This window comes from Pan troglodytes, chromosome 1 (assembly GCF_028858775.2).
Source record: "Pan troglodytes isolate AG18354 chromosome 1, NHGRI_mPanTro3-v2.0_pri, whole genome shotgun sequence".
NCBI classification, from domain to species: Eukaryota; Metazoa; Chordata; class Mammalia; order Primates; family Hominidae; genus Pan; species Pan troglodytes.
The window spans coordinates 4,785,551-4,809,013 of NC_072398.2; the positions used below are offsets into that span (position 1 = coordinate 4,785,551).

The 23,463-nt window shown below is 44.6% G+C and overlaps 1 protein-coding gene across 3 annotated transcripts in view; it reads right to left on the reverse strand.

The window, feature by feature from the left end:
- Window positions 1-17,013, reverse strand: part of SPMIP3 (sperm microtubule inner protein 3) — a 36,818-nt gene extending 19,805 nt beyond the window's left edge. For 2 of the 3 annotated variants that reach the window (XM_024352949.3, XM_001137054.7), the window contains exons 1-2: window positions 16,910-17,009; window positions 4,886-4,954 (exon numbers count right to left, since the gene is read on the reverse strand). In XM_024352949.3, coding sequence (XP_024208717.1) covers window positions 4,886-4,941 — 56 coding nt within the window. In that variant the 5' untranslated portion in view covers window positions 4,942-4,954; window positions 16,910-17,009. Of the gene's footprint in view, window positions 1-4,885; window positions 4,955-16,909 lie in introns of all 3 variants that reach the window. The other variant, XM_054674849.2, reaches the window with a different exon arrangement.
- Window positions 17,014-23,463: the final 6,450 nt, after the last annotated feature.

Sequence of the window (23,463 nt, forward strand, 5' to 3'; positions counted from 1 at the left end):
TTCACCAGGGACCAGAAGACCCACCGCAACTCCCTCTCTCTGCAAGAGAGAGATTTTCTCTTTCTTTAGCCTATTAAACCTCCGCTCTTAACCTCACTCCTTGTGTGTTCACGTCCTTGATTTCTTTGGCGTGTGGCAATGAACCACGGGTTGTACCCCAGAGAAATGACGCTGCTCCAATATCATCCCACGCAGGATGGGCTGACCACACAGTTGCCTCTGGATCTTCAGAGACTGTTTGGATCAAAGTTTTAAAAACCTATTTAAATCACACACAAATTCTGTATCTTTGATCTTCTACAACACACTGAATTTAATCCACTTAAAGTGATCTTTTCAGGAGTATCCTGGGTTCCACAAACCAATGCCACACCCAGCCCTTCTCTGAGTGACAGGCCTCCAGCCTGTAGCCAGGGGATGGCACCAGTAAACAGTTGCATATAATATGATTTTTTTTTTTTTTGAGACGGAGTCTGGCTCTGTCGCCAGGCTGGAGTGCAGTGGTGCCATCTTGGCTCACTGCCACCTCTGCCTTCCCAGGTTCAAGCAATTCTCCTGCCTCAGCCTCCCGAGTAGCTGGGACTACAGGTGTGTGCCACCATGCCCTGCTAATTTTTTGTATTTTTAGTAGAGACGGGGTTTTACCATGTTGGCCAGGATGGTCTCAATCTTTTGACCTCATGATCTGCCTGCCTCGCCTCCCAAAGTGCTGGGATCACGGGCGTGAGCCACCGTGCCCGGCCAATGTGATTATGAATACAAGAATTTTATGTGGCCACTACTAAGTGTGAACCATTTAACATTTACTTTTATTTAGTGTCCCAAAATCTCAGTTTTCTGTAGCGTAGCCCTGAGGCTTGGCCATTTAAGGATGAATTGGATACGTGCTTGTGCAGAACCACACAAGGGCAGGCTCGGGTGCCATCAGTCACCAGGGGTACACACCACACATAAATGATTGGATAATTTTGCTCACTCATTCATTTCAATGTTTTCAACAACCGTGCCTACAGGGCCTACCAGGAATGGTAATCTGCAAGGCAGAGGTCATGATAGTGAGTTGCAGAGAAAGGGAAGTAAGCCCTGCCCGGGGGGCTAACCTGGAGATGTGGCAAAATGCAGTGACCACAAGCACAGACGTGAGTTTAAGTCCCATGTCCGCCAGTCACTAGCTGTGGGATCTGGGACAGTCATTTAACCACACCGTGCCTTGGTTTCCTCATATGAAACTCACAGTAGTGAAGATTAAAGGAGTTCAGATGCACCTAGAACAGTGCTTGGCACAGAGTAAGAGCTTCAGAAGTGTTTACCATTATTATTCCAGGGGGTGAGACAGGCAGGATATAAAGAAACAGATAAAGTAGGCCAGGTGCTGTGACTCAAGCCTGTAATCCCAGCACTTTGGGAGGCCAAGTTGAGTGGATCATTTGAGGTCAGGAGTTCGAGACCAGCCTGGCCAACCTGGTGAAACCTTGTCTCTACTAAAAATAAAAAATTAGCCAGGTGTGGTGGTGGGCGCCTGTAGTCCCAGCACTTGAGAGGCTGAGGCATGAAAATCACTTGAACTCAGGAGGCAGAAGTTGCAGTGAACCAAGATTGTACCACTGCACTCCAGCCTGGGTGACAGCGCAAGACTTTGTCTCAAAAAAACAAAAACAAAACAAAACAAAACAAAACAAAACAAAAAACCAAAAACCTTTCCTTCCTGAAACCCGGATGAGGAGGAAGCAGGGGAGAGAGGAATGGAGTTGGCTCCAGTATTTCCTGATTGTCTCCCCACAGCGTTTGCTCTTTCTGTGTGTGTTTGAGATCTGTTTTGTTTACTGAGAGGCCTATGTAACTGTGGTCTTATCTGGGGAAAATGGAAACAAACCTCCATTGGCCACTCCTGCCTAGTGCTCTGTGGTGTCTGGACCTGGCCTGGAGTCCGGGGGTTTAGGTGGAACTGAGCACAGCAGGCCCTGGGGCCCCTGGAGGCCTAAGGCTGGGCTGTCTTCAGCCCTCTGGGGCTTGTCCTCCGAGCTGCACGTGGGTTGGGGGGCACACTGACGGCTCTGGCTCTTCCTGCACCTGAACTAGTCTTGTTGCCCCCACCCTCCGCCCATAGTGCTCACCGTGAGGCAGCTCTGTATGCCTTTCCTGACCTGCCAACACATGGGTCCAATCAGCAAGTCCGTGCATTCCCCCTCCAGGCTGGATCTCCCATGGGACGGCTTCTCCAGCTCACGGCCACCCCTTGGTCCAGCTCACCATTGCCTCCCCCTGCTCTCTGCAATAACCCCCACTCTTGTCCTCAGACAATCTGTTCTCAGAGTGAGCTTCATAAAAGTAAATCGGATCGGGGCCCTCCATTGCATAAAACCCTTCAACCCATTGCATGTATGATAGCATAAAACCCAGACTCACTATTGTAGGCCACAAAGCCCTCCGGGAACTTCTCCTGCCTCTACCGCCCCAGCCTTCTCCCAGCTCCAGCCCCTGTGTCATCATGTCATGGCTTCTTTCATGAATCAGGGATTTTGGACCTGCACTTCCTCCTTCCTAGACCGCACCCTTCTCCCACCCCCTGCCCCTATCACCCAGCATCATGCTCGGCTGACAACTGCTGAGAGAGCCGTTCCCTGAACACCCTGGCTAGAGAAGGTATTCTCCTTCTGCCTACCTCTCCACCTGATTATTCTCCCTCACACCCTTTTTCATTTCCTTTATCACAGCTTCCAATTATTTTATCTGTTTAGTTTTTCTTTCTTTCTTTTTTTTGAGACAGAGTCTCATTATGTTGCCCACACTGGAGTGCAGTAGTGCGATCTCGGCTCATTGCAACCTCTGCCTCCTGGGTTCAAGCGATTCTCCTGCCTCAGCCTCCCGAGTAGCTGGGATTCCAGGTGTGTGCCACCATGCCTGGCTAATTTTTGTATTTTTAGTAGAGATAGGGTTTCACCATGTTGGCCAGGCTGGTCTCGAACTCCTGACCTCAAGTGATCCACCTGCCTCGGCCTCCCAAAGTGCTGGGATTACAGGCATGAGCCACTGCATCAGGTCTTAAAAGAAAATTCTTAAGGTGTAGCCAGGAAGGACACATCCATCCATTCACTCCTTCTGTAGTTTCTGGAAGAAGGACTTCTCTTTTGTTGACCAAACATGGCTAAAATAACTCAATATTAAAATAAACACGAGGCTGGGTATTGTGGCTCACACCCATAATCCCACACTTTGCGATACCAAGTGGGAGGACTGCTTGAGGCCAGGAGTTCCAGACAGTCTGGGCAACATAGTGAGATCTGGTCTCTACAAAAAATTTAAAAATTAGCCGGGCAGCTTGTAGTCCTAGCTACTCAGGAGACTAAGGCAGCAGGAAGATCAGTTGAGCCCAGGAGTTTGAAGTTGGACTGAGCTACGATCCAGCCACTTCACTCCGGCCTGGGCAACAGAGCCAGACTTTGTCTCTAATAAATAAATAAAAATAAAATAAACTAAACACGAGGCTTGCTCAAAGCCACAAAGCCAACGGGGCTACAGGAGGCTGACCCCCACGTCACGGTGTGAGGTTGCTGTCACAAATTTATAGCTACTACACTGCTGCAGACCCGTCGCAGGTGGTGAAGGGGGAGTGGGGTTAGGATTTACGGACTGCCATCTGATGCCAAATTTAGCACAACAAGACAAATCTAGGGCTTGTTATTCTCGTGCCATAGAAGACCTTGAAGAAAGAGTGAAACAGCTCCTTAGTTTCCGTCTGTGCCGTCAGCTCTCATCATGCAGAGGAAGCACAGGAGCAGTTTGTTTTCCCACAAGCAGCGTAAAATGGTCCAATCCAAAATGTGGGCTTGGATTGCTCAGACTTCTCTCTAAAGCTCTTCCCAAGCAAAAACCAATATCCTTCTGGTCTTTTGGGAATTTGGAGTTGCCGGTTTGCTTGGATTCTGCAGTGAGTGTGAGGCTTCTTTTTCTTACAACTTTCCCTAAACCCAATGTGGAGGCTAGAGCAACTCTATGTTGGATGCTAATTCACCATGTTGGCTTCTGAGTAACCCCTTGTATTAGCCCATTTTCATACTGCTATGAAGAAATGCCCGAGACTGGGTATTTTATAAAGAAAAAGAGGTTTAATGGACTCACAGTTCCACACGGCTGGGGAGGCCTCACCATCATGGCAGAAGGCAAAGGAGGAGGAAAGGCATGTCTTCCATGGTGGCAGGCAAGAGAGTTTGTTCAGGGGAACTCCCACTTATAAAACCATCAGATCTCGTGAGACTTATTCACTGTCAGGAGAAGAGCATGGGAAAACCCCATCCCATGGTTCAGTTACCTCCCACCAGGTCCCTCCCATGACACGTGGGAATTATAGGAGCTACAATTCAAGATGAGATTTGAGTGGAGACACAACCAAATCATATCACCCCAGGCCTCTAAGATTTCCAGTTTCTCTATAGTTCCTGGTGTCAGAGCAGGTACTTACTGTAAGTTCTGCCCTTCGGCCAAACAACATTGGTGTTATCGTACTTCAGTTGTCCCATACCCTTCTGTATCACTCTTTCCGTATGGTATCTAAACCCTGGGTCTCGGGGGCAATGGCGCAGACATCCACCATCTCATCTCACTGCTACCCGAGACACATATGTGGCTTCTGTTCGTAAGTCCCTGTTAAATATTTCTTTGTAAGAAACTGGATTTGTCAGCCTCTTTCTTTGGCGTCTCAGCTTCCTCTGACTTTTGCCAGTAGGTTTGCACAGACCTGCTCATCAGGAAATATCCAAAGAGCTTCCCTAGAACTCCCTGGCAGTAGTCTCTGGACCACTGAGCAGCAGGATGTGCAGTTCTAACTCCCCAGGCACCTGGATGCCTGGCTTCAGTCCCGGAGGCTGTGCATCTGGAAGAACTATACCTTGGCGGGATCACTGGGCGACGCTCAATAAATTCTCGTAGTCGGATGGCAGTCATGATGGATGGGAATCTGAAAAAAAATTATGGCGTAAAGGATTATATTGCCAGTTTATACATAATTCCATGGGTGAGCTATCTAGTACCACAAAGTCCATCTTGAAAGAAATCAGTAAAAATATTTGACATGGTAGAAGGACTATGTATATAGGCTATTTAGGGAAGGAAATACAAGATTAGAAAGGAGCAAAAAGAAATGGCAAGCATAAGGCAAATACACACAGATGTGCTTTTCTTTAAAAACCAAAAGTAAAAAAAAATTAAATAAGTATAAATCAATAAGAAAATAAAAAGCAGGCCAGGCGTGGTGGCTCACGCCTGTAATCCCAGCACTTTGGGAGGCTGAGGTGGGAGGATCACGAGGTCAGGAGATCGAGACCATCCTGGCTAACACGGTGAAACCCCGTCTTTACTAAAAATACAAAAAAAGTAGCCGGGCCTGGTGGCGGGCGCCTGTAGTACCAGCTGTTTGGGAGGCTGAGCCAGGAGAATGGCGTGAACCCGGGAGGCGGAGCTTGCAGTGAGCCAAGATCGTGCCACTGCACTCCAGCCAGGGCCACAGAGTGAGACTCCGTCAAAAAATAAAAAAGAAAAAGCAAAAGCAAAGGCACTGTGCTAATGTTATCTGGGCATAGTCTCCTGTCTCACTTCATTGTTTTTTTGGTTTTGTTCTGATCAGTTGTGACCCAAGATCCTGTCTCATTTCTTAGTGGGCCTTCCTACCTCACAAGCTTGCAAGCTAAGCACGACATTTCCCAGAGTGCCTCACAACAAGAATCCCGGCTAGGAATGAGCGCCCTTGCATCGGCTGTACTTGCTTGAGATTTGGAAGGTGGACATGAGGCAGAGGCTGCTGCCTTGATCTTCTCTACTGGCAAGCAAGGTTGTGGAGCATATGGCACTTTTCCAGTGTCTCATCTCCAGCTTTGGGGCATTCAAGAAGCAATTGTTGTGAAGGCAGTGGCTGAAGTCTGTGTCCCAGGGTTCAAATTTCAGCTTCCTGGGTGGCAGAGACAGTGGCGTTGGGAGTAGGTACTTGAACTCAACACTCCTGGAAGCAGCTTGCTGATCTGGACTGACATAGCTTTACCAGTGATGGGTCAGTTTTGCGGAGATGTTCTAGATGCCTCCTGGGGGCCCCACCCAGAGCCTGTTCTTCCAGCCCTTCTGAGGATTTTTTTTTAAGCCATTCATTCTCTATGTTAGCCCCCTTTCTGTTCCCCACTGACCCTAGACTAAACATATGTGTTGTTTCTAGTCTAAAATTTCATATCACATCTGATTGTTTGTTTGTTTGTTTTTCACGGGGCCTCACTCTGTCGCCTAGGTTGGAGTGCAGTGGCACAATCGTGGCTCACTGCCACCTCCACCTCCCGGGTTCAAACAGTTCTCCTGCCTCAGCCTCCTGAGTAGCTGGGATTATAGGCACCTGCCACCATGCCCAGCTAATTTTTGTATTTTTAGTAGAGATGGGGTTTCACACCATGTTGGCCAGGCTGGTCTCGAACTCCTGACCTCAGGTGATCCACCCACCTCGGCCTCTCAAAGCGCTGGGATTACAGGCATGAGCCACCGTACCTGGCCCACATCTTATTATTTACTGGAGAATATGGCTTGCCACAAGCAAACTACTACATTTAAATAATCACATAAAGTGGTGAGACCCCACCTCTATGAAAAATACAAAAAAAAAAAAAGCCTGGTGTGGAGGTGCATGCCTGTGGTCCCAGCTACTCAGGAGGCTGAGGCAGGAGGATCGCTTGAGCCCAGGAGGCGGAGGTTGCAGTGAGCCGCACTCCAGCCTGGGTGACAGTGAGACCCTGTCTCAAAAAAAAAAAGTTCACAGGGAAAAGAGTAACAATGAGAAGGAAAACTGAGTGGCTGGGGGGAAAAGGCATACTTTTTACCATTTACCTTAGGAATTTTGCACTCTGCATATCTATTATGTATGCACAGACAGCTGGGCCTATGGTTTGCACAAACATGGCTAGTGGTGTAGCAGGAGAACATCGGACCGAGACCCACGTGACCTGCGGCAGGTCGTTTTCCCACTCTCCACATTGATTACAATAGCTCTCTGGAGGGTTGAATGAGGCAAAGATGTGTGCGAGAGTGTTCTGTGTCCTTGAAAACATCTTTGAGAAAGGAGAAATGTGAGTTCCTATTGACAATCATGGATTATTTACCAGGTAACATGTATTAACTCCTATTAGCCTCCCAGCAACCCTACAGAGTTTTACTGCTATTTACTCCCAAGAAAATTGAGGTACTAAGAAGTTAAGTAACTTGTATGAGGTTACCAAGGAACCAGGGCTGGAACCCTCTGGCTGCAGAAATATTTATTTTAACTCTTAGCTCTATCAAAACAATCACAAGGCACCCAGACCATCAGCCAAAACAAAACTAGGACTATTCAGTAACCAGGAGACAGAAAGGACTGGAAAAAAAAAGTGTGTGATGTCTCCTCCTCTTCCCTTTCATAGACAACGGTTAACTCATTGCCTGCCGGCTGGCCAGCTGCTTTATTTCATCTGAGTGTGGTTTTCAAAGCAACTTGAAGATTTTAAACAGCATTACATTATAATGGAATAGTTGGCTATCCAACAGAGCCTAATCATTATATAATGTACTTTTACTGCTGTGATTATTTAAAAAAGAGAGAGAGAAAGAGAAAGAAGGAAGAAACAATGAGAGAGAAAATCTGAGTAAACACAGCTGAGCTCTTGGTTAATCTGCTAACCCAAACTCCGAAAGCTTCGTGACTGGAGTTTACTTCAGTGGAAGTGACAGGCTGGACAGAAGAATGCCAGGTATTCAGGGCTTTTGAGCTCCTAACAAAGACAGCCCCCACTATCCCTTTGAAGACAGACTGAGTGCTCAGTGCCTAGAAATTCTGAATCAGTCTTGTAAGGGAATAAATCGGTCATGGGTTGCCATGCTTTTTTAACAAAAATTTTTATTTTTAATTATTATAGATATATAAGAGATGTACGTATTTATGGGGTACATGCACCATTTTTATATAAGCATACAATGAGTAATGATCCAATCAGGGTAATGCGGGTGTCCATCACCTCAAGAATTTATCATTTCTTTGTGTTAGGAATATTCTAATTCCACTTTTTAAGTTATTTTGAAATGTAGAACAGGCCGGGCACGGTGGCTCACGCCTGTAATCCCAGCACTTTGAGAGGCCGAGGTGGGCAGATGACTTGAGGTCTGGAGTTTGAGACCAGCCTGGCCAACATGGTGAAACCCCGTCTTTACTAAAAATACAATTAACTAGGCATGGTGGCGCATGCCTGTAATCCCAGCTGCTTGGGAGGCTGAGGCAGGAGAATCCTTGAACCCAGGAGGCAGAGGTTGCAGTGAGCCGAGATCGAGCCACAGCACTCCAGCCTGGGCAACAGAGGAAGACTCCGTCTCAAAAAAAAGAAAGAAAAAAAAGAAATGTACAATAAATTACAGACAATAGTCACCCATCGTGCTACCAAACACTGATCTTTTTTCTTCTAACTGTGTTTTTGTTCCATTAACCATCCACCGTTTATTCCCTCTTCCCCACTCCCCTTCCCAGCCTCTGCTAACCATCATTCTACTCTCCGTCTCCGCAAGTTCAATTTCTTTTCTTCCACAAATTCAATTTTTTTTCAAGCTCCCACATATTAGTGAGAACAAGCAATATTTGTCTTTCTGTGCCTGGCTTATTTTACTTGATATAATGTCCTCCAGTTCCCTTCATGTTGTTGTAAATGACAGGATTTAATGCTTTTTTTTTTTTTTTTTTTGAGACGGAGTCTCACTCTGTCACCCAGGCTGGAGTGCAATGGCGCAATCTCAGCTCACTGCAATCTCCGCCTCCCAGGGTGAAGCAATTCTCCTGCCTTAGCCTCCTGAGTAGCTGGGACTACAGGCACCTGCCATCATGCCCAGCTAATTTTTGTATTTTTGTAGAGATGGGGTTTCACCATGTTGACCAGGCTGGTCTTGGAACTCCTGACCTCAGGTGATCCTCCCGCCTCAGCCTTCCGAAGTGCTGGGATTACTGGCATGAGTCACTCTGCCCGACCGATTTCATGCTTTTTTATGGCTGAATAATATTCCATGCATGTGTGTGTGTGTGTGTGTGTGTGTATATATGTATATATATATGTGTATATATATACATATATACACATATATATGTGTATATATATACATATATACACATATATATGTGTATATATATATATGTATATATATATCACGTTTTCTTTATCCATTCATCCATTGATAGACACTTGGGTTGATTCCATAGCTTGGCTATTGTGAATAGTGCTGCAATAAACACGGGAGTGCAGATATCTCTTTGATATAACAATTTCCTTTCTCTTCGATATATACCCAGCAGTGAGACTGCTGGATCACATGGTAGTTCTATTTTTAGTTTTTTGAGGAACCTTCATACTGTTCTCCATAGTGGCTGTACTAATTTACATTCCTACCAACAGCGTATGAAGGTTCCCCTTTCTCCACATCCTCAGTAGCATTCATTATTGCCTGGCTTTTGGATAAAAGACATTTGAACTGAGGTGAGATGATATCCCATTGCAGTATTCATTTGCATTTTTCTGATGATTAGTAATGTTGAACTTTTTTTTTTTTTTTGGACGGAGTCTTGCTCTGTTGCCAGGCTGGAGTGCAGTGGTGCGATGTTGGCTCACTGCAACCTCCGCCTCCCGGGTTCCAGTGATTCTCCTGCCTCAGCCTCCCGAGTAGCTGGGACTACAGGCACGCACCACCATGCCCAGCTAATTTTTTGTATTTTTAGTAGAGACAGGTTTTGCCATGTTGGCCAGAATGGTCTCAATCTCTTCACCTTGTGATCCGCCAGCCTCAGTCTCCCAAAGTGCTGGGATTACAGGCGTGAGCCACCGCCCCGGGCCATGTTGAACTTTTTTTTTATACACCTGTTAGCCATTTATGTGTCTTCTTTTGAGAAATGTCTCTTCAGATTTTTTTGCTTATTTTAATTAATTAATTAATTAATTTTTTGAGGTGGAGTTTTGCTCTCATTGCCCAGGCTGGAGTGCAATGGTGTGATCTCGGCTCACTGTAGCCTCTGCCTCCTGTGTTTAAGTGATTCTCCTGCCTCAGCCTCCCGAGTAGTTGGGATTACAGGTGCTTGCCACCACACCCAGCTAATTTTTTGTATTTTTAGTAGAGACGGGGTTTCATCATGTTGGCCAGGCTGGTCTCGAACTTTTGACCTCAGGTGATCTGCCCACCTCTGCCTCCCAAAGTGGGATTACAAACATGAGCCACTGCTCCTGGCCCTTTGGCCTATTTTAAAATCAGATTTTCTTTTCCCTATTGATTGTTTAAGCTTTTTATATATTCTGGTTATGAATCCCTTGTCAGATGGGTAGTTTGCAAATATTTTCTCCCATTCTGTAGGTTGCCTCTGGTTGTACGCCATGCAAGCATTTTTAGAGAAACGCATTAGCAATGGTGTTTGAGTCCAGGTCTATGCTCCTACAATAATCAGAGGACCTTGTCTGGGAGTGGTTACCGATCTTTAGAGAATTTCCTCTACCTTATGTGAGGGATACCAAATCACTTTTTTTTTTTTTTGCCATTAATCATAATCTCTTGGACACACAAGGAAGTGTAGTTTGCAATAAGATATATCAGTACATTTTATTTTAGTCAATCTTAAAAAATATAGCCACATACCAAATCTGAATGTGGTAACTCAAGTATGAACATATGGTAAACTTACCATCACTTTCATAGTCACAGCCGGTGCTGTACAACTGTTGTTCTCAGCACCAGGAACAACATAACTTTCATCTCCCTGAAAACATTTAATTTTTTAGTTGCCTTAATAGAAGATTCTCGCTTAGACGTGCCCCAAGTAATATTCTTCCAAAGCAAACAAAAGTGCTGTCTGTGCCCTGGCCCTGCCATTCACTCAGTTTCAGTTATTCCTAGGAAATCTTTGAATATTTTTATTTACAACTGAAAACATTGTATGCCCAGAGTAAATAATGCCATAAGACAATATTAGAACCATCCATGAATTCTACACATAAACAACTATTTTCATGTTTTTGTATCATATATGTGTGTGTGTGTATATATATATATATATATACACACACACATACACATACATACTTAATTTTTTTTTTTTGACACAGTCTCACTCTATCACTTAGGCTGGAATACAGTGGCGCAATCTCAGCTCACTGCAACCTCTACCTTCTGGGTTCAAGCAATTCTCATGCCTCAGCCTCCTGACTAGCTGGTATTACAGACATGCGCCACCACGCCTAGCTAATTTTTGTATTTTTAGTAGAGAACAGGATTTCGCCATGTTGGCCAGGCTGGTCTCGAACTCCTGACCTCAAGTAATCCACCCACCTCGGCCTCCCTAAGTGCTGGGATTACAGGTGTGAGCCATTATGCCCGGCCCATACATAAATTTTTAAACCACAGCAGATATTCTATTTTGTAATTTTTAATTTTCTTTTCTTTTCTTTTCTTTTTCTTTTTGAGAGAGAGTCTGGCTCTGTTACCCAGGCTGGAGTGCAATGCCGTGATCTTGGCTCACTGCAACCTCCACCTCCTGGGTTCAAGTGATTCTCCTGCCTTAGCCTCCCGAGTAGCTGGGATTACAGGCGTGTACCACCATGCCTGACTAATTTTTTAAATTTTCGTTTTTAGTAGAGATGGGGTTTCACCATGTTGGCTAGGCTGGTCTCAACCTCCTGGGCTCAAGTGATCCTCCCCCTTCAGCCTTCTGAGTAGCTTGGACTGCAGGTGCATGCCACCACACTCAGCTAATTAAATACTCCTTTTTTCTTTTTTTTGTAGAGATGGGTCTCACTATGTTATCTAGGCTGGTCTTGAACTCCTAGGCCCAAGCAATCCTCCCACCTCGGCTCCCAAAGTGCCGGGATTACAGGCCTGAGCCTCTGTGCCTGGCCCTATTTTATATTCGTTGTTTCTCATTGAACAATATATCATGAAACTTTTTCCACATTGCTAGAGTATTCTTTTCTTTTCTTTTTTTTTTTTGAGATGGAGTCTCGCTCTGTCACCCAGGCTGGAGTGCAGTGGCACATCTTGGCTCACTGCAACCTCCACCTCCTGGGTTCAAGCGATTTTCCTGCCTCAGCCTCCTGAGTAACTGGGATTACAGGCGTGCTCTACCACGCTCGCCTAATTTTTGTATTTTTAGTAGAGACAAGGTTTCACCATGTTTGTCAGGCTGGTCCCCAACTCCTGACCTCGTGATCCACCCACCTTGGCCCCCCCAAAGTGCTGGGATTACAGCCGTGAGCCCCCTGCGCCCAGCCCAGTATTCTTAATTTTAATATTTAACATTCCTTTGTGTTGTTTAGTAAGGGCCATCCACCACTCTATTTAAAATAAGACTCCACTCCACCCCACTTCTGAACTCCTTTTCCCTGCCTTTGCTTTGTTTTTCTCCAAAACACTTATCCCCATTTGCCATACTGTACGTTTACTTATGTATCTTGTTTATATTTGTTTCACCCTGCCCTCATTAGAAAGTAATCTCCATGGTGGGTGCAGTGGCTCGTGCCTGTCATCTCAGCACTTTGGGAGGCCAAAGTGGGTGGATCACTTGAGATCAGGAGTTTGAGATCAGCCTGGGCAACATGGCAAAACCCCATCTTTACAAAAAATACAATAATTATCTGGGCAGGTGGCATGTGTCTGTAGTCCCAGTTACTTGGGAGGCTGAGATGGAAGGATCACTTGAGCCTGGGAGGTGGAGGTTGCAGTGAGCTGAAATGATGCCACTGCAATCCAGCCTGGGTTACAGAATGAGACCCTGTCTCAAAAAAAAAAAAAAAAAAAAAAAAAGGAAAAGAAAAGAAAAGAAGAAAGGGAAGGGTTGTCTATTTTGTCTACTGCTACAGCTGTCAGGTCAAAGATAATAATTAGCACATGGTAGACATTTGACAAATATTTACTGAATAACTGAGTGAGTTATAATTTATGAAACCCAATACCCTAATTTTGGACATTTTGGTCATGCTAAATATCTCTATGAATATATTTCATTCTATTGAATTTATTTCTTAAGGTACATTCCTAAGAATGAGTCAAGGCTTGTGCAGGTTCATGGCTCCTAGGAGGATTCAGCCACCTCCATTAACTAATGTTGGCCCCCAGACCACTGAGGTTAGACTTTCAGTGCACAGAAATTAAAATTTAACAATACAACTTTTTATCACATTGGTGTTCAGAAGGTGAGCCAAGATAAATGAATTAAAAATGTATGTGGCATTATATAATACGGGTTAAATCAAATTTCTATAATATACAATAATAGTAAAGAACTTAATAAAATTGACCCATTCGTGGTAAAATTTCTCAGCAAACTATGGGGAACCTTCTCAATCTGATAGCGAACATTTACAGAAACCTACAGCTAGCATCGTACATAATGGTTAAAGACTGAGTGCTCTCTTCCTAAAATTGGTGGCAAAGCAAGAGTGTTTACTCTCACTACTCATATTAAACATAGTGCTGCAAGTCCTAGCCAGTACAATAAGACAAGAAAAGGAAACAAAAGGTGTACAGATGTCCTTAGCTGCAAATGACATAATTGTCCATGTAGAAAATCTCAAGAAATCTACAAATAAATTCCTAAAACCAACAGCTATGCTTAGTGAGATCATAGGATACAAGATTAATATGTAAAAAATCATATTTCTAGATAAATAAAAAATTAGAACAAACATTTAAAACACAACTATTTACAATTGCTTAAAAATGAAATATGTGAAAATCGAACAACACATATACAGGATTTGCATGCTGAAAACTATAAAATGTTGATGAAAGAAACCAGAGAAGACCTGAGAGGTAGACTACATTCATGGATTGGAAAAGAATATAATAAAGATCACAATTCACTGCACATTGATCTGCTTTATCTTAACAAAATCCCAGCAGGACTTTTTGTAGATATAGACAAACTTATTCTAAAATTTATTTGGGGCTGGGTGCGGTGGCTCATGCCTGTAATCCCAGCACTTTGGGAGGCTGAGGCTGGCAAATCACGAGGTCAAGAGATCGAGACCATCCTGGCCAACATGGTGAAACTCTGTCTCTACTAAAAACACAAAAATTAGCCGGGCGTGGTGGCGCCTGCCTGTCATCTCAGCTACTCGGGAGGCTGAGGCAGGAGAATCGCTTGAACCCAGGAGGCAGAGGTTGCAGTGAGCCGAGATCACACCACTACACTCCAGCCTGGAGACAGATGAGACTCCATCTCAATCAATCAATCAATCAATCAATAAAAAGACTAAAATTTATTTGGAAATGCAAGAGAACTAAAATAGCTGAAGCGATTTTGAAAAAGAGCAACTACCCTCTGGTAGAAAGGGGTGGGGAAGAACCTCAGCTAACACCCACCATCCACCTGACCTTTCACATGGGCTGTTTCGTCCAGTCCTTGAAAGAATCCTGCAAGTTGTTCATGATTACTGTTAGTTTATAGAAAGTGTTAAACCACAAGTTTAAGTTCACACAGCCAGGTCTGTCTGACCCCAAGGCTCAAGCCCCTTCCACTGTAGCATCACTGATTGACTGATCCATTCAGCAAAGATTTATTAACCAACTGCCTTTGCCTGACCCTGCCAGGCAGCTACAGGAAATGCGTTCAGCAAAAGACACGTGATTTCGCCGCCATGTTGCTTACAGTCTGGTAGAGGAGATAATGTCAGAGATTAATCATAGAGCCACACAAGTGCAAATAAAATTAAAGCACAGTCACTGCTAAAACACAATCCTTTCATACCAGATTACCTTCCAGGCAGCTGAGGTGGCTGCACCTCCCTCTCCTCTTTCAGAGGTCTAAGTCACATTTGTTTCAGAAAACCTGGACATTTTCCCTGATATGAAGCATCTGAAAAGCTTTCCTCAAGGCGAAGGACTTTCTAAAGACTTGGTTGAAAAACATTTAAAAAATTGGCATCTCTTTTTATGATAGGAAAGAATTTTTAAAAGTGTTGTTAAATCAGGCCAGCCATGGTGGCTTATGCCTGTAATCCCAGCACTTTGGAAGGCCAAGGCAGGCGGATCACTTGAGGTGAGGAGTTCGAGACCAGCCTGGACAACATGTTGAAACCTGTTTCTACTAAAAATACACACACACACAAATTATCCGGGTGTGGTGGTGCATGCCTGTAGTCCCAGCTACTCTGGAGGCTGAGGCAGGAGAATCGTTTGAACCAGGAGGTGGAAGCTTCAGTGAGCCAAGATTATGCCATTGCACTCCAGCCTGGGTGACAGAGTGAGACTCCGAGTCAAAAAAAAAAAAAAAAAATCAAAGTTTGGGTACTCCCAGTACAATGCCAAGTGAAACCAGTAACAGTTACTTAGCAAATTTAATCAACTTATGGGCCCCAATTAAATGAAAACTAGCAAGTTATTAATTAATCTGTCCAGAGAAGGGGCAGAGGAAGGATATTAGAGTCAGGGTCCCAAGACTCTGATGTTATGTATCTGGTAAGATTTGGAAAATTCAGTGAGTCAATGGAATCTTGTAGAATAGTCAGAAAATGGCATGTGAGCTGGTGAGTAAGTTGCATCTGTTGACTTTCTGGATGCATTTTATAATGCCCCATTTCCTTGTAAGTGTTGCATCTGTGCTCATGAAATTAGAGGAAGTTCAACCTCTGGGGAAAGTCGTGCCCTAGTGATCTGAGGATGCAGAGAAGGCATGGGTGGAGAAGTGCTTTGGGATTGACATGACTCACCCTGGCTAGGAGCTTGATGACTGTACTAGCTGCCTCCGAGCCTGTGCGATGAGAGGCTGTTTAGAAGAGGGCTCGCAGCAATGAGTGACTTTGACAGTCCCCTGTTGCTTCTGTTTTCTCAGGCAGCCAGTTTTCCCAGTTCAGGAAGGTTGGTTCCCTTCTCCCCTGATTCTCACCAGTTCTGTAATGAATTCTGCTGCCTGGATACTCTTTCTTTTTCCTTCTCTAGCCTAAATTAAGCCCATTCTTCAGGGCTTTGTTCAGGTCCTACATAAGTTCCCTAGGAGGCCTCTCTTCTGAGTTTCAAATGGCCCATTTCCCTCCTGTGAACTCCCAGAGCCCCTGGGAGATTCTCCTATGCATTTTGGTTCTGAGTCCTTTCCTTTTTGGTTTATTGGTTTCTGAATTGATTTATTCATTCTATTATTTAAGAAAAATTAGTGACAACTCTCCGCCAGGCTTTGGATAAGGTTCTAGAAATTCTTCAAACAACAAGACATCTGGGTTTTTTGTTGTTGTTGTTGTTGTTTGTTTTCTTAAACAGAGACAGGACCTTGCTACGTTGCCCGGGCTGGTCTCAAACTCCTGGGCTCAAGTGATTCTCCCACCTCAGCCTCCCAAAGTGTTGGGATTATAGGTGTGAGCCGCCACGCTTGGCCAAGACATCTGTTTTATACAGCACTTTGTCTCTTCAGGTAAAATGTGAGCTCCTAGATGTTGGGGACCACTTTGTTTGGTGGCTACGATCTTCGCTCTCTTTGTCCTTCTCCTAACTCATTCTCTTGCAAAGTGTTCGCTATCCAAGGAGTGCTTGATGCATACTTCAGAATGAGTGAATAAATCAATTGATCAGCTAGCTCAGTAACCTGTGAATCTAGTTCACAGTTTTTAAAACCTAGGTCTTCTTGTATCACAGAGAACCAATTATCTTATTTAATATAGGTGTACCCGTTTCTAAGAAAAAAAAGACACGTTGAGTTAAAACTATGACAAGAATTCAAAGTTGAGAGAGATGAGTATTCACTTTCCAAAAGACATTTTTGCTTTACCAAAAGGCTTGCCATGAAGTTTCTTTATGTTGTGAGTTCCTGTCTCTAAAATATTTGAAATGCAGTCAACCATTTAGTAATGCAGCCACTAAGTGAGGCGAGAGAGAGGTACAGGCAGTAACGACCAACCACTATTACCTGCTTGGGCTGCCGTGGGCAGAGACCTCCTTGTTCTTAAAAGTACTCTGAGGACAGTGATGGTTACAGCTGCCTCCTGCTGCTGGATCAACTGCAGAGTGGCAGGGCCTGATTCCTTTACATCATTCAAAGGGTATTGTGATGCACACTGGCTTGCAAGGTTTTGCCAGGCAATGCCTTTCAGGTCCTGGGCTTAGAAAAAGAGAGCTCCTTTGGTCTCTAGGGAGAGACCAGCTGCACATGAAAGAAAGGGCAAAAATTAGTGTGAAAAGGAAAATCATGTAGGCAAATAATCCAGGCTATCTAATCACTAGAGCTTTCTTTTCTGTAAAGATTGTCCCAAGGACAACGTAAGGTGAAAATCTGGGTGGTGCCACACTGAGGAGTCCTGCCCTTTGCAAGCTGGAATTGGGGAAGGATGGTTTGGCACGAGGGGCAGATGAGGCCGGCCCCGCCTTGTCCAAGGTTAGGTCAGGCTCCAACCTGCTCCTTTGCAGGTATCAAAGGATAATTTTAATTATTTAAAAATATGCTGCAAACCAATCCATGGAGTATCACAATAGCACCACTATATAGAAGCAAGCCATAACCTGAGAAGAAGAGAGTGGCAAAAATATTTCTTCTGACCAACCTCTGTCAAAACCAAACCAAACCAGAACAAAACACTGGCATTTTTTTTTCTTTTTTCTTTTTTTTTTTTTTTGTGATGGAGTCTCTGTTGCCCAGGCTGGAGTACAGTGCCACAATCTCGGCTCACTGAAAGCTCTGCCTCCCGGATTCAAGCGATTCCCCTGCCTCAGCCTCCTGAGTAGCTGGGACTACAGCCGCGTGCCACCACGCCCGGCTAAGTTTCTGTATATTAGTAGAGATGGGGTTTCACCACGGCCAGGATGGTCTCGATCTCCTGACCTCATGATCCTCCCGCCTCGGCCTCCCAAAGTGCTGGGATTACAGGCGTGAGCCACCACACCCAGCCAACACTGGCATTATCTACAGTAGGTTGTCCTGGAAACAGGGACACTTCTCACTTATATACAGTTTGCAAGTTAGAATGTAAAATATTTCCATAAGATTCCAGAAGGCACTCAGGAGAGACCAGGGGCCAGGCTGGGTTCCTGCTGGGAGCTTAACCTACATGGAACAGGCATAAAATAATGTAATGACAGAGTCTTGGTGACACAGCATTTTGTTGAAAGCAGATAAGCTAGGGAAAACTTAAATAAACATATGAGGACAGAAGCAACAAACTGGAACCACACTAAGAGAAAGGATAAATTGGTTCGATTTGTTGAGTGAGCACCACACGTTTTTTTAGCTATTAGACACACACCATCTAGAATCTCCACCACCACCATGGAAGGAGATTCTCTTTTGAAAATGAAGTATTTCTATTTGAAATGAAGGCTAAGAGAAGAAGCTACGGAACTTGCCTAACAGTCACACAACCAGGCCGTAATGAATCTATGATTTGAATCCAGCTATTTGACGTCAAAGGCGTTTTAAGAGTAATAACCAGTATTCTTCACTGAGGAAAAAAAATGAACAAAAAAATTCCCATGTTCTTTATGTAAGATATACCTGGCAATATAACAGAAAGTACAAAGAAGAAAGTTTCACTCGCGTTCGTGTGAAGAGACAACCAAACAGGCTTTGTGTGAGCAATAAAGCTTTTTAATCACCTGGGTGCAGGCGGGCTGTGTCCGAAAAGAGAGTCAGCGAAGGGGAGATGGGGGTGAGGCCGTTTTATAAGATTTGGGTAGGTAAAGGAAAATTACAGTCAAAGGGGGGTTGTTCTCTGGCGGGCAGGAGTGGGGGTGACAAGGTGCTCCGTGGGGGAGCTTTTTGAGCCAGGATGAGCCAGGAGGAGGAATTTCACAAGGTAATGTCATCAGTTAAGGCAAGGACCGGCCATTTTCACTTCTTTTGTAGTGGAATGTCATCAGTTAAGGCAGGAACAGGCCATTTAAATTTCACTTCCTCTGTGATTCTTCAGTTACTTCAGGCCACCTGGATATATACGTGCAGGTCACACCAGCAGGCTATCAGTAAAGTCCTCCTTACCGGTGGGAGGTGGAGTAGGGCTAGCCCCTGGCATTCTGTAGGGAAGCAAGTGTTAAAACTTTCACTTAAGCCGGGCGCGGTGGCTCATGCCTGTAATCCCAGCACTTTGGGAGGCTGAGGTGGGTGGATCACCTGAGGTCGGGAGTTCGAGACCAGCCCGGCCAACATGGTGAAACCCCCGTCTCTACTAAAAATACAGAATTAGCCGGGCGTGGTGGCGCATGCCTGTAATCCCAGCTACTCGGAAGGCTGAGGCAGGAGAATCGCTTGAATCCGGGAGGCAGAGCTTGCAGTGAGCCGAGATCGAGCCATTGCACTCCTGCCTGGGCAACAAGAGCAAAACTCCGTTTCAAAAAAAAAAAAAAAGTTTCACTTACAGCACAAAAGGACAGAGTAGGAGGAGGAGGAAGCAACTGGCAGGTGCAGTTTCTCAGGCATTTGAGAGGTTGGAGAAGTCATTATGAGAGTAATGAAACTGGCTGGTTCCTGATGAGTACAATCTATGCTTTGCAGTAAGGCAGCAAACATCATCATTAATTTAGGCAAAGTGTGAAAGCAGGGCTCCCCCTTTGCAGCATACAGAGGGGCTCTCATTTCCTGCAGCAGGGGGGCAGGAAAAGATGAGAATTAGACTAAGGATTTAAATATAAGGGTAGTGGGGCCCCCGAGAAGAACCTGGCAAATCTGCTCTGCCAACATCATGGCTGAGTTTGGAAAGGATTGGTGACCTCAGATTTGGTTGAGGACAAAGAGGTCAATGCACTTGACAGCTTGCAAACTCAGATTCCTCTCTGTCCGGGGTTATTATTCCTCCCTGGCTTGACGGCTTGAAGATAATGCAGGGGTCGTCTCACCACCGCTTCAGGATTTACCATTTCCTCTGCTGGCCGCCAGACGATAATTAGATGGAGCAGCAACATGACCCGCAGGGGAAGGGCCTGACCCACTAAGAGAGGAAAGAAATGATGAGTCAAAGAAAAATAATCTGAATTTCAGTCAGAAGGAAAGATTAGACAAATTCAAACATTCTACAGCATAACTGGCCTGGACTCTTTAAAAATGATAAAGTCAAAAAAGACACCAGAAGGCTGAGAAACTCTTCTAGATTAAAAGAGAACAAGAGATATGACAAAGAAAAGCAATCCGTCCTCTTGGCCTGGGTCCTGGCCCAGACTGGGAAGTGCCCTGCCGCAGAGCCCGATGCACTTTCTGGAGGCCCTCTTGAGGACCAAGGTCCTATTCCCCAGCTGAAAGTTTTGCCTGCTCCTAGATCATAGTTCACTTATGTGCCAAGAATTGGCATTACCCAAGATTACACACCCTTCCTGGGGTAGCCCATGTCCAAAGATTGGTTAACATGGGGATACAAAAGTCCAGCCTTCTTGCTTGAATTTGGAACATCTCTGGAGTTCCATTCTAGTTTCAGAGCTTTCCGTGGCATTGGCTGACGCATCTGACGTAAGTGACTCATAGTTCAGCTTCTCCCTTTGCCAAATTCTGTTTTCTTCACTCCCTTACACGTGTTGCTACACAAGCACACCCCGATAGACCACTTCCCAACAGACTGCTTCATGAAAATTTCCATCTCAGAGTGTGGAGCCCAGGAAACACTGTCTAAGAGACCAACTCAAGGCCAAAGGACCTCCCCCTTCAAAAGAACTGCAACCGTGCTGTTTTCCATCTGTCTCCGGTCAAATGTTGCGATGTTTACACTGGAGCATGTACACCATGTGCTTCGGGGGTAGGGGAGGGAATGAAGAAGATGGTGGCTACAGAGCGTTCCGTCAGCCATTCCATCCCATTATTCCAGTAGACCCATGGTTACGTGCACCTGTAGTCCCAGCTACTCAGGAGGCCAAGTGGCAGGAGGATCGATTGAGGCCAGGAGTTCGAGACCAGACTAGGCAACATAGTGAGACCCTGTCTCAAAAACAATTTTTTGGCTGGACATGGTGGCTCACACCTGTTATCCCAGCACTTTGAGAGGCCAAGGCGGGTGGATCACGAAGTCAGAAGATCAAGACCATCCTGGCGAACACGGTGAAACCCCGTCTCTACTAAAAATACAAAAAATTAGCCGGGCTTGGTGGTGGGCACCTGTAATCCCAGCTACTCGGGAGGCTGAGGCAGGAGAATGGCGTGAACCCAGGAGGTGGAATTTGCAGTGAGCCAACATCATGCCACTGCACTCCAGCCTGGGCGACAGAGAGAGACTCCGTCTCAAAAAAAAACAAAACAAAAACCATTTTTTTTATTTACAAAAGCCACATTTTGCAGAACTATCTGACATAATATTCTCAATGACAATTTAAAAATGTCTCTTTATCAGACACACAATACATAGTGTTTAAGGAGAACCTGCCAGGTACTCATTCCTGTACTGGCCAGCTGGGAGTGAGGAAATTCTAGGAGACGTGGAGACGAACATAGACCAAAAGTGCAGCTCTGCACCTTGGCTATAAAACAGGGCAATAAAACCTACCACATGAGGCTCATTCCCAACGGGATTACAAGCAGAATGTCTGTGACAGCACTTTGTTGGTTTGCAAATGTTAGTTATAATTATATAGGACAGCCATAAACCTCAAAAAACTATGTAGACTGGGAGGTCACACTCTGACTCATTGACATAAACTGTCCTTTGGGACAATTGCATATTGGATATTCTCCTCAAACTTTTTTTCATTTTCCCCTGGATTTTTTTATTGTAAATTGACCATTTATAATTGTATAATCAAATATTTTATTGAGAAAATTTCAAACTTACAGAAAAGTTGAAAGAATACAACAAGCGTTCATGTACCTTCAACCTAGTTTCACCAATTTTTAATATTTTCACCACATTATATAATTTTTTTCTGAACCATTTGGAAGTAGACATCATGACAGTTAATTCTAAATATTTCAGCATGCATTTCCTAAGAATAGGAACATTTTCTGTTAACCCCAGTGGGCTGTCTCATCTAAGAAAAGTAACGCTAATTTTACAATACCATCACATATACAGTCCAAATTTGAATTTTTGTAAATGACCCACAAATGTTTCTCAAAATTTATCTTTTCTTCGTCTCTTATTTTCAGTGACCCATGATCGAATCACATTCTATTTGGTTATTATGGCTCTGGCCTCTTCTAATCTATTTCCCCTCATTCTTTTGTTTGCTTTTCATGATAATAACTTGGTTTAAAGAGTGTGTGCCAGTTGTAGAAGGTCTCACAGTCAATTTTTTTCTCATTTGCTCATGATAAGATTCTAAGGAAACACTGTTGGCACGAGTACCACATGTGGGAATTTGTGGCATACTGTTTACCTTTAAAGACCTTATCAAGGACTTAAATAAAATTCTTTTGGTTTTAAGTTACAGAAATAATCACTATTAACTTGATAAAAAAATTAATTTCTTGGAAGGCAGTTTATCGGAGTGGACTATAGAATTGAAGGAAGGATGGGACTCACCATGCCTCAAGGAGGCAGTACCAGGTCAGGTCTTGGGATCCCAGAAGCAGGGATTCATGGTCCCTTGGGCACTGCCATTGATATGACGCGGCTTCCATGACGCCCTGTCTGTCGGGGTCAGGTCACATAGACACAGCCACTGGGGAAATAAGATCAGGCAGCCACCCCAGCTGCTTTCTATTTAAGAGATGAGGACATTTACCATTATATGAGGCTTATACGAAAAGGCTTTTACTTGCTTTCTTTATTTGATTTGCCCAACAGATCAGGAGACAGGAAAGTCTCTGAAGGATCCCCCAAGCAATAGATTGTCTCCTAAGTCATAAGATCATTTTGTGCATCTCATTAGCCTGCCTTCCCCAGTCCTCACCCTCTGCCCCCAATTAATTAAATCACCAACATCCCAGTCACCCAAGTCATACATTTGGGAATCGCCTAAGAATCCTTCTCCCTCAGCCCTCACTTCTGGTAGCTCACTAAGTACTTTCACTTCTGCTTCCTGATAGTCTCACCATGCTGTTCTCAACTCATCTGCTAGTTCCGTTCCTTATCACCTCTTGTTTGGACCTATTTGAAAGACTGTGAGCTGAGCCTGTAGGTCCCCTCTCCACCGAGCAGCCCTCATTTCTTCCTGGCCAACACAACCACAATTTTGTTCAGGTTGCAGTCGGCCCAGCCCAAGAGAATGATTATGGTTGATCTCAACCAAGTTTGGAGATCCCATTCCCTTTTGTGTGTGTGTGTGTGTGTGTGTGTGTGTGTGTTTTGTTTGTTCACTTTTTGGTCTCGGGGTTTTTTGTATTGTTTTGTTTTGTTTTGTTTTTGAGACAAGATCTCTCTATGTTGCCCAGGATGGTCTCAAACTCCAGTGCTCAAGTAATCTTCCCACTCCAACCTCCTGTAGCTATTACTCCAGGTGCAACCTCCTGAGTAGCTAGTACTACAAGTGCACACTGCCACATCCAGTTCCCAATCCTTTTAGTTCTATGCTCATGGTTCTGTCCTTCCTCACAGCTCAGAGCACCTTTGTGACTTA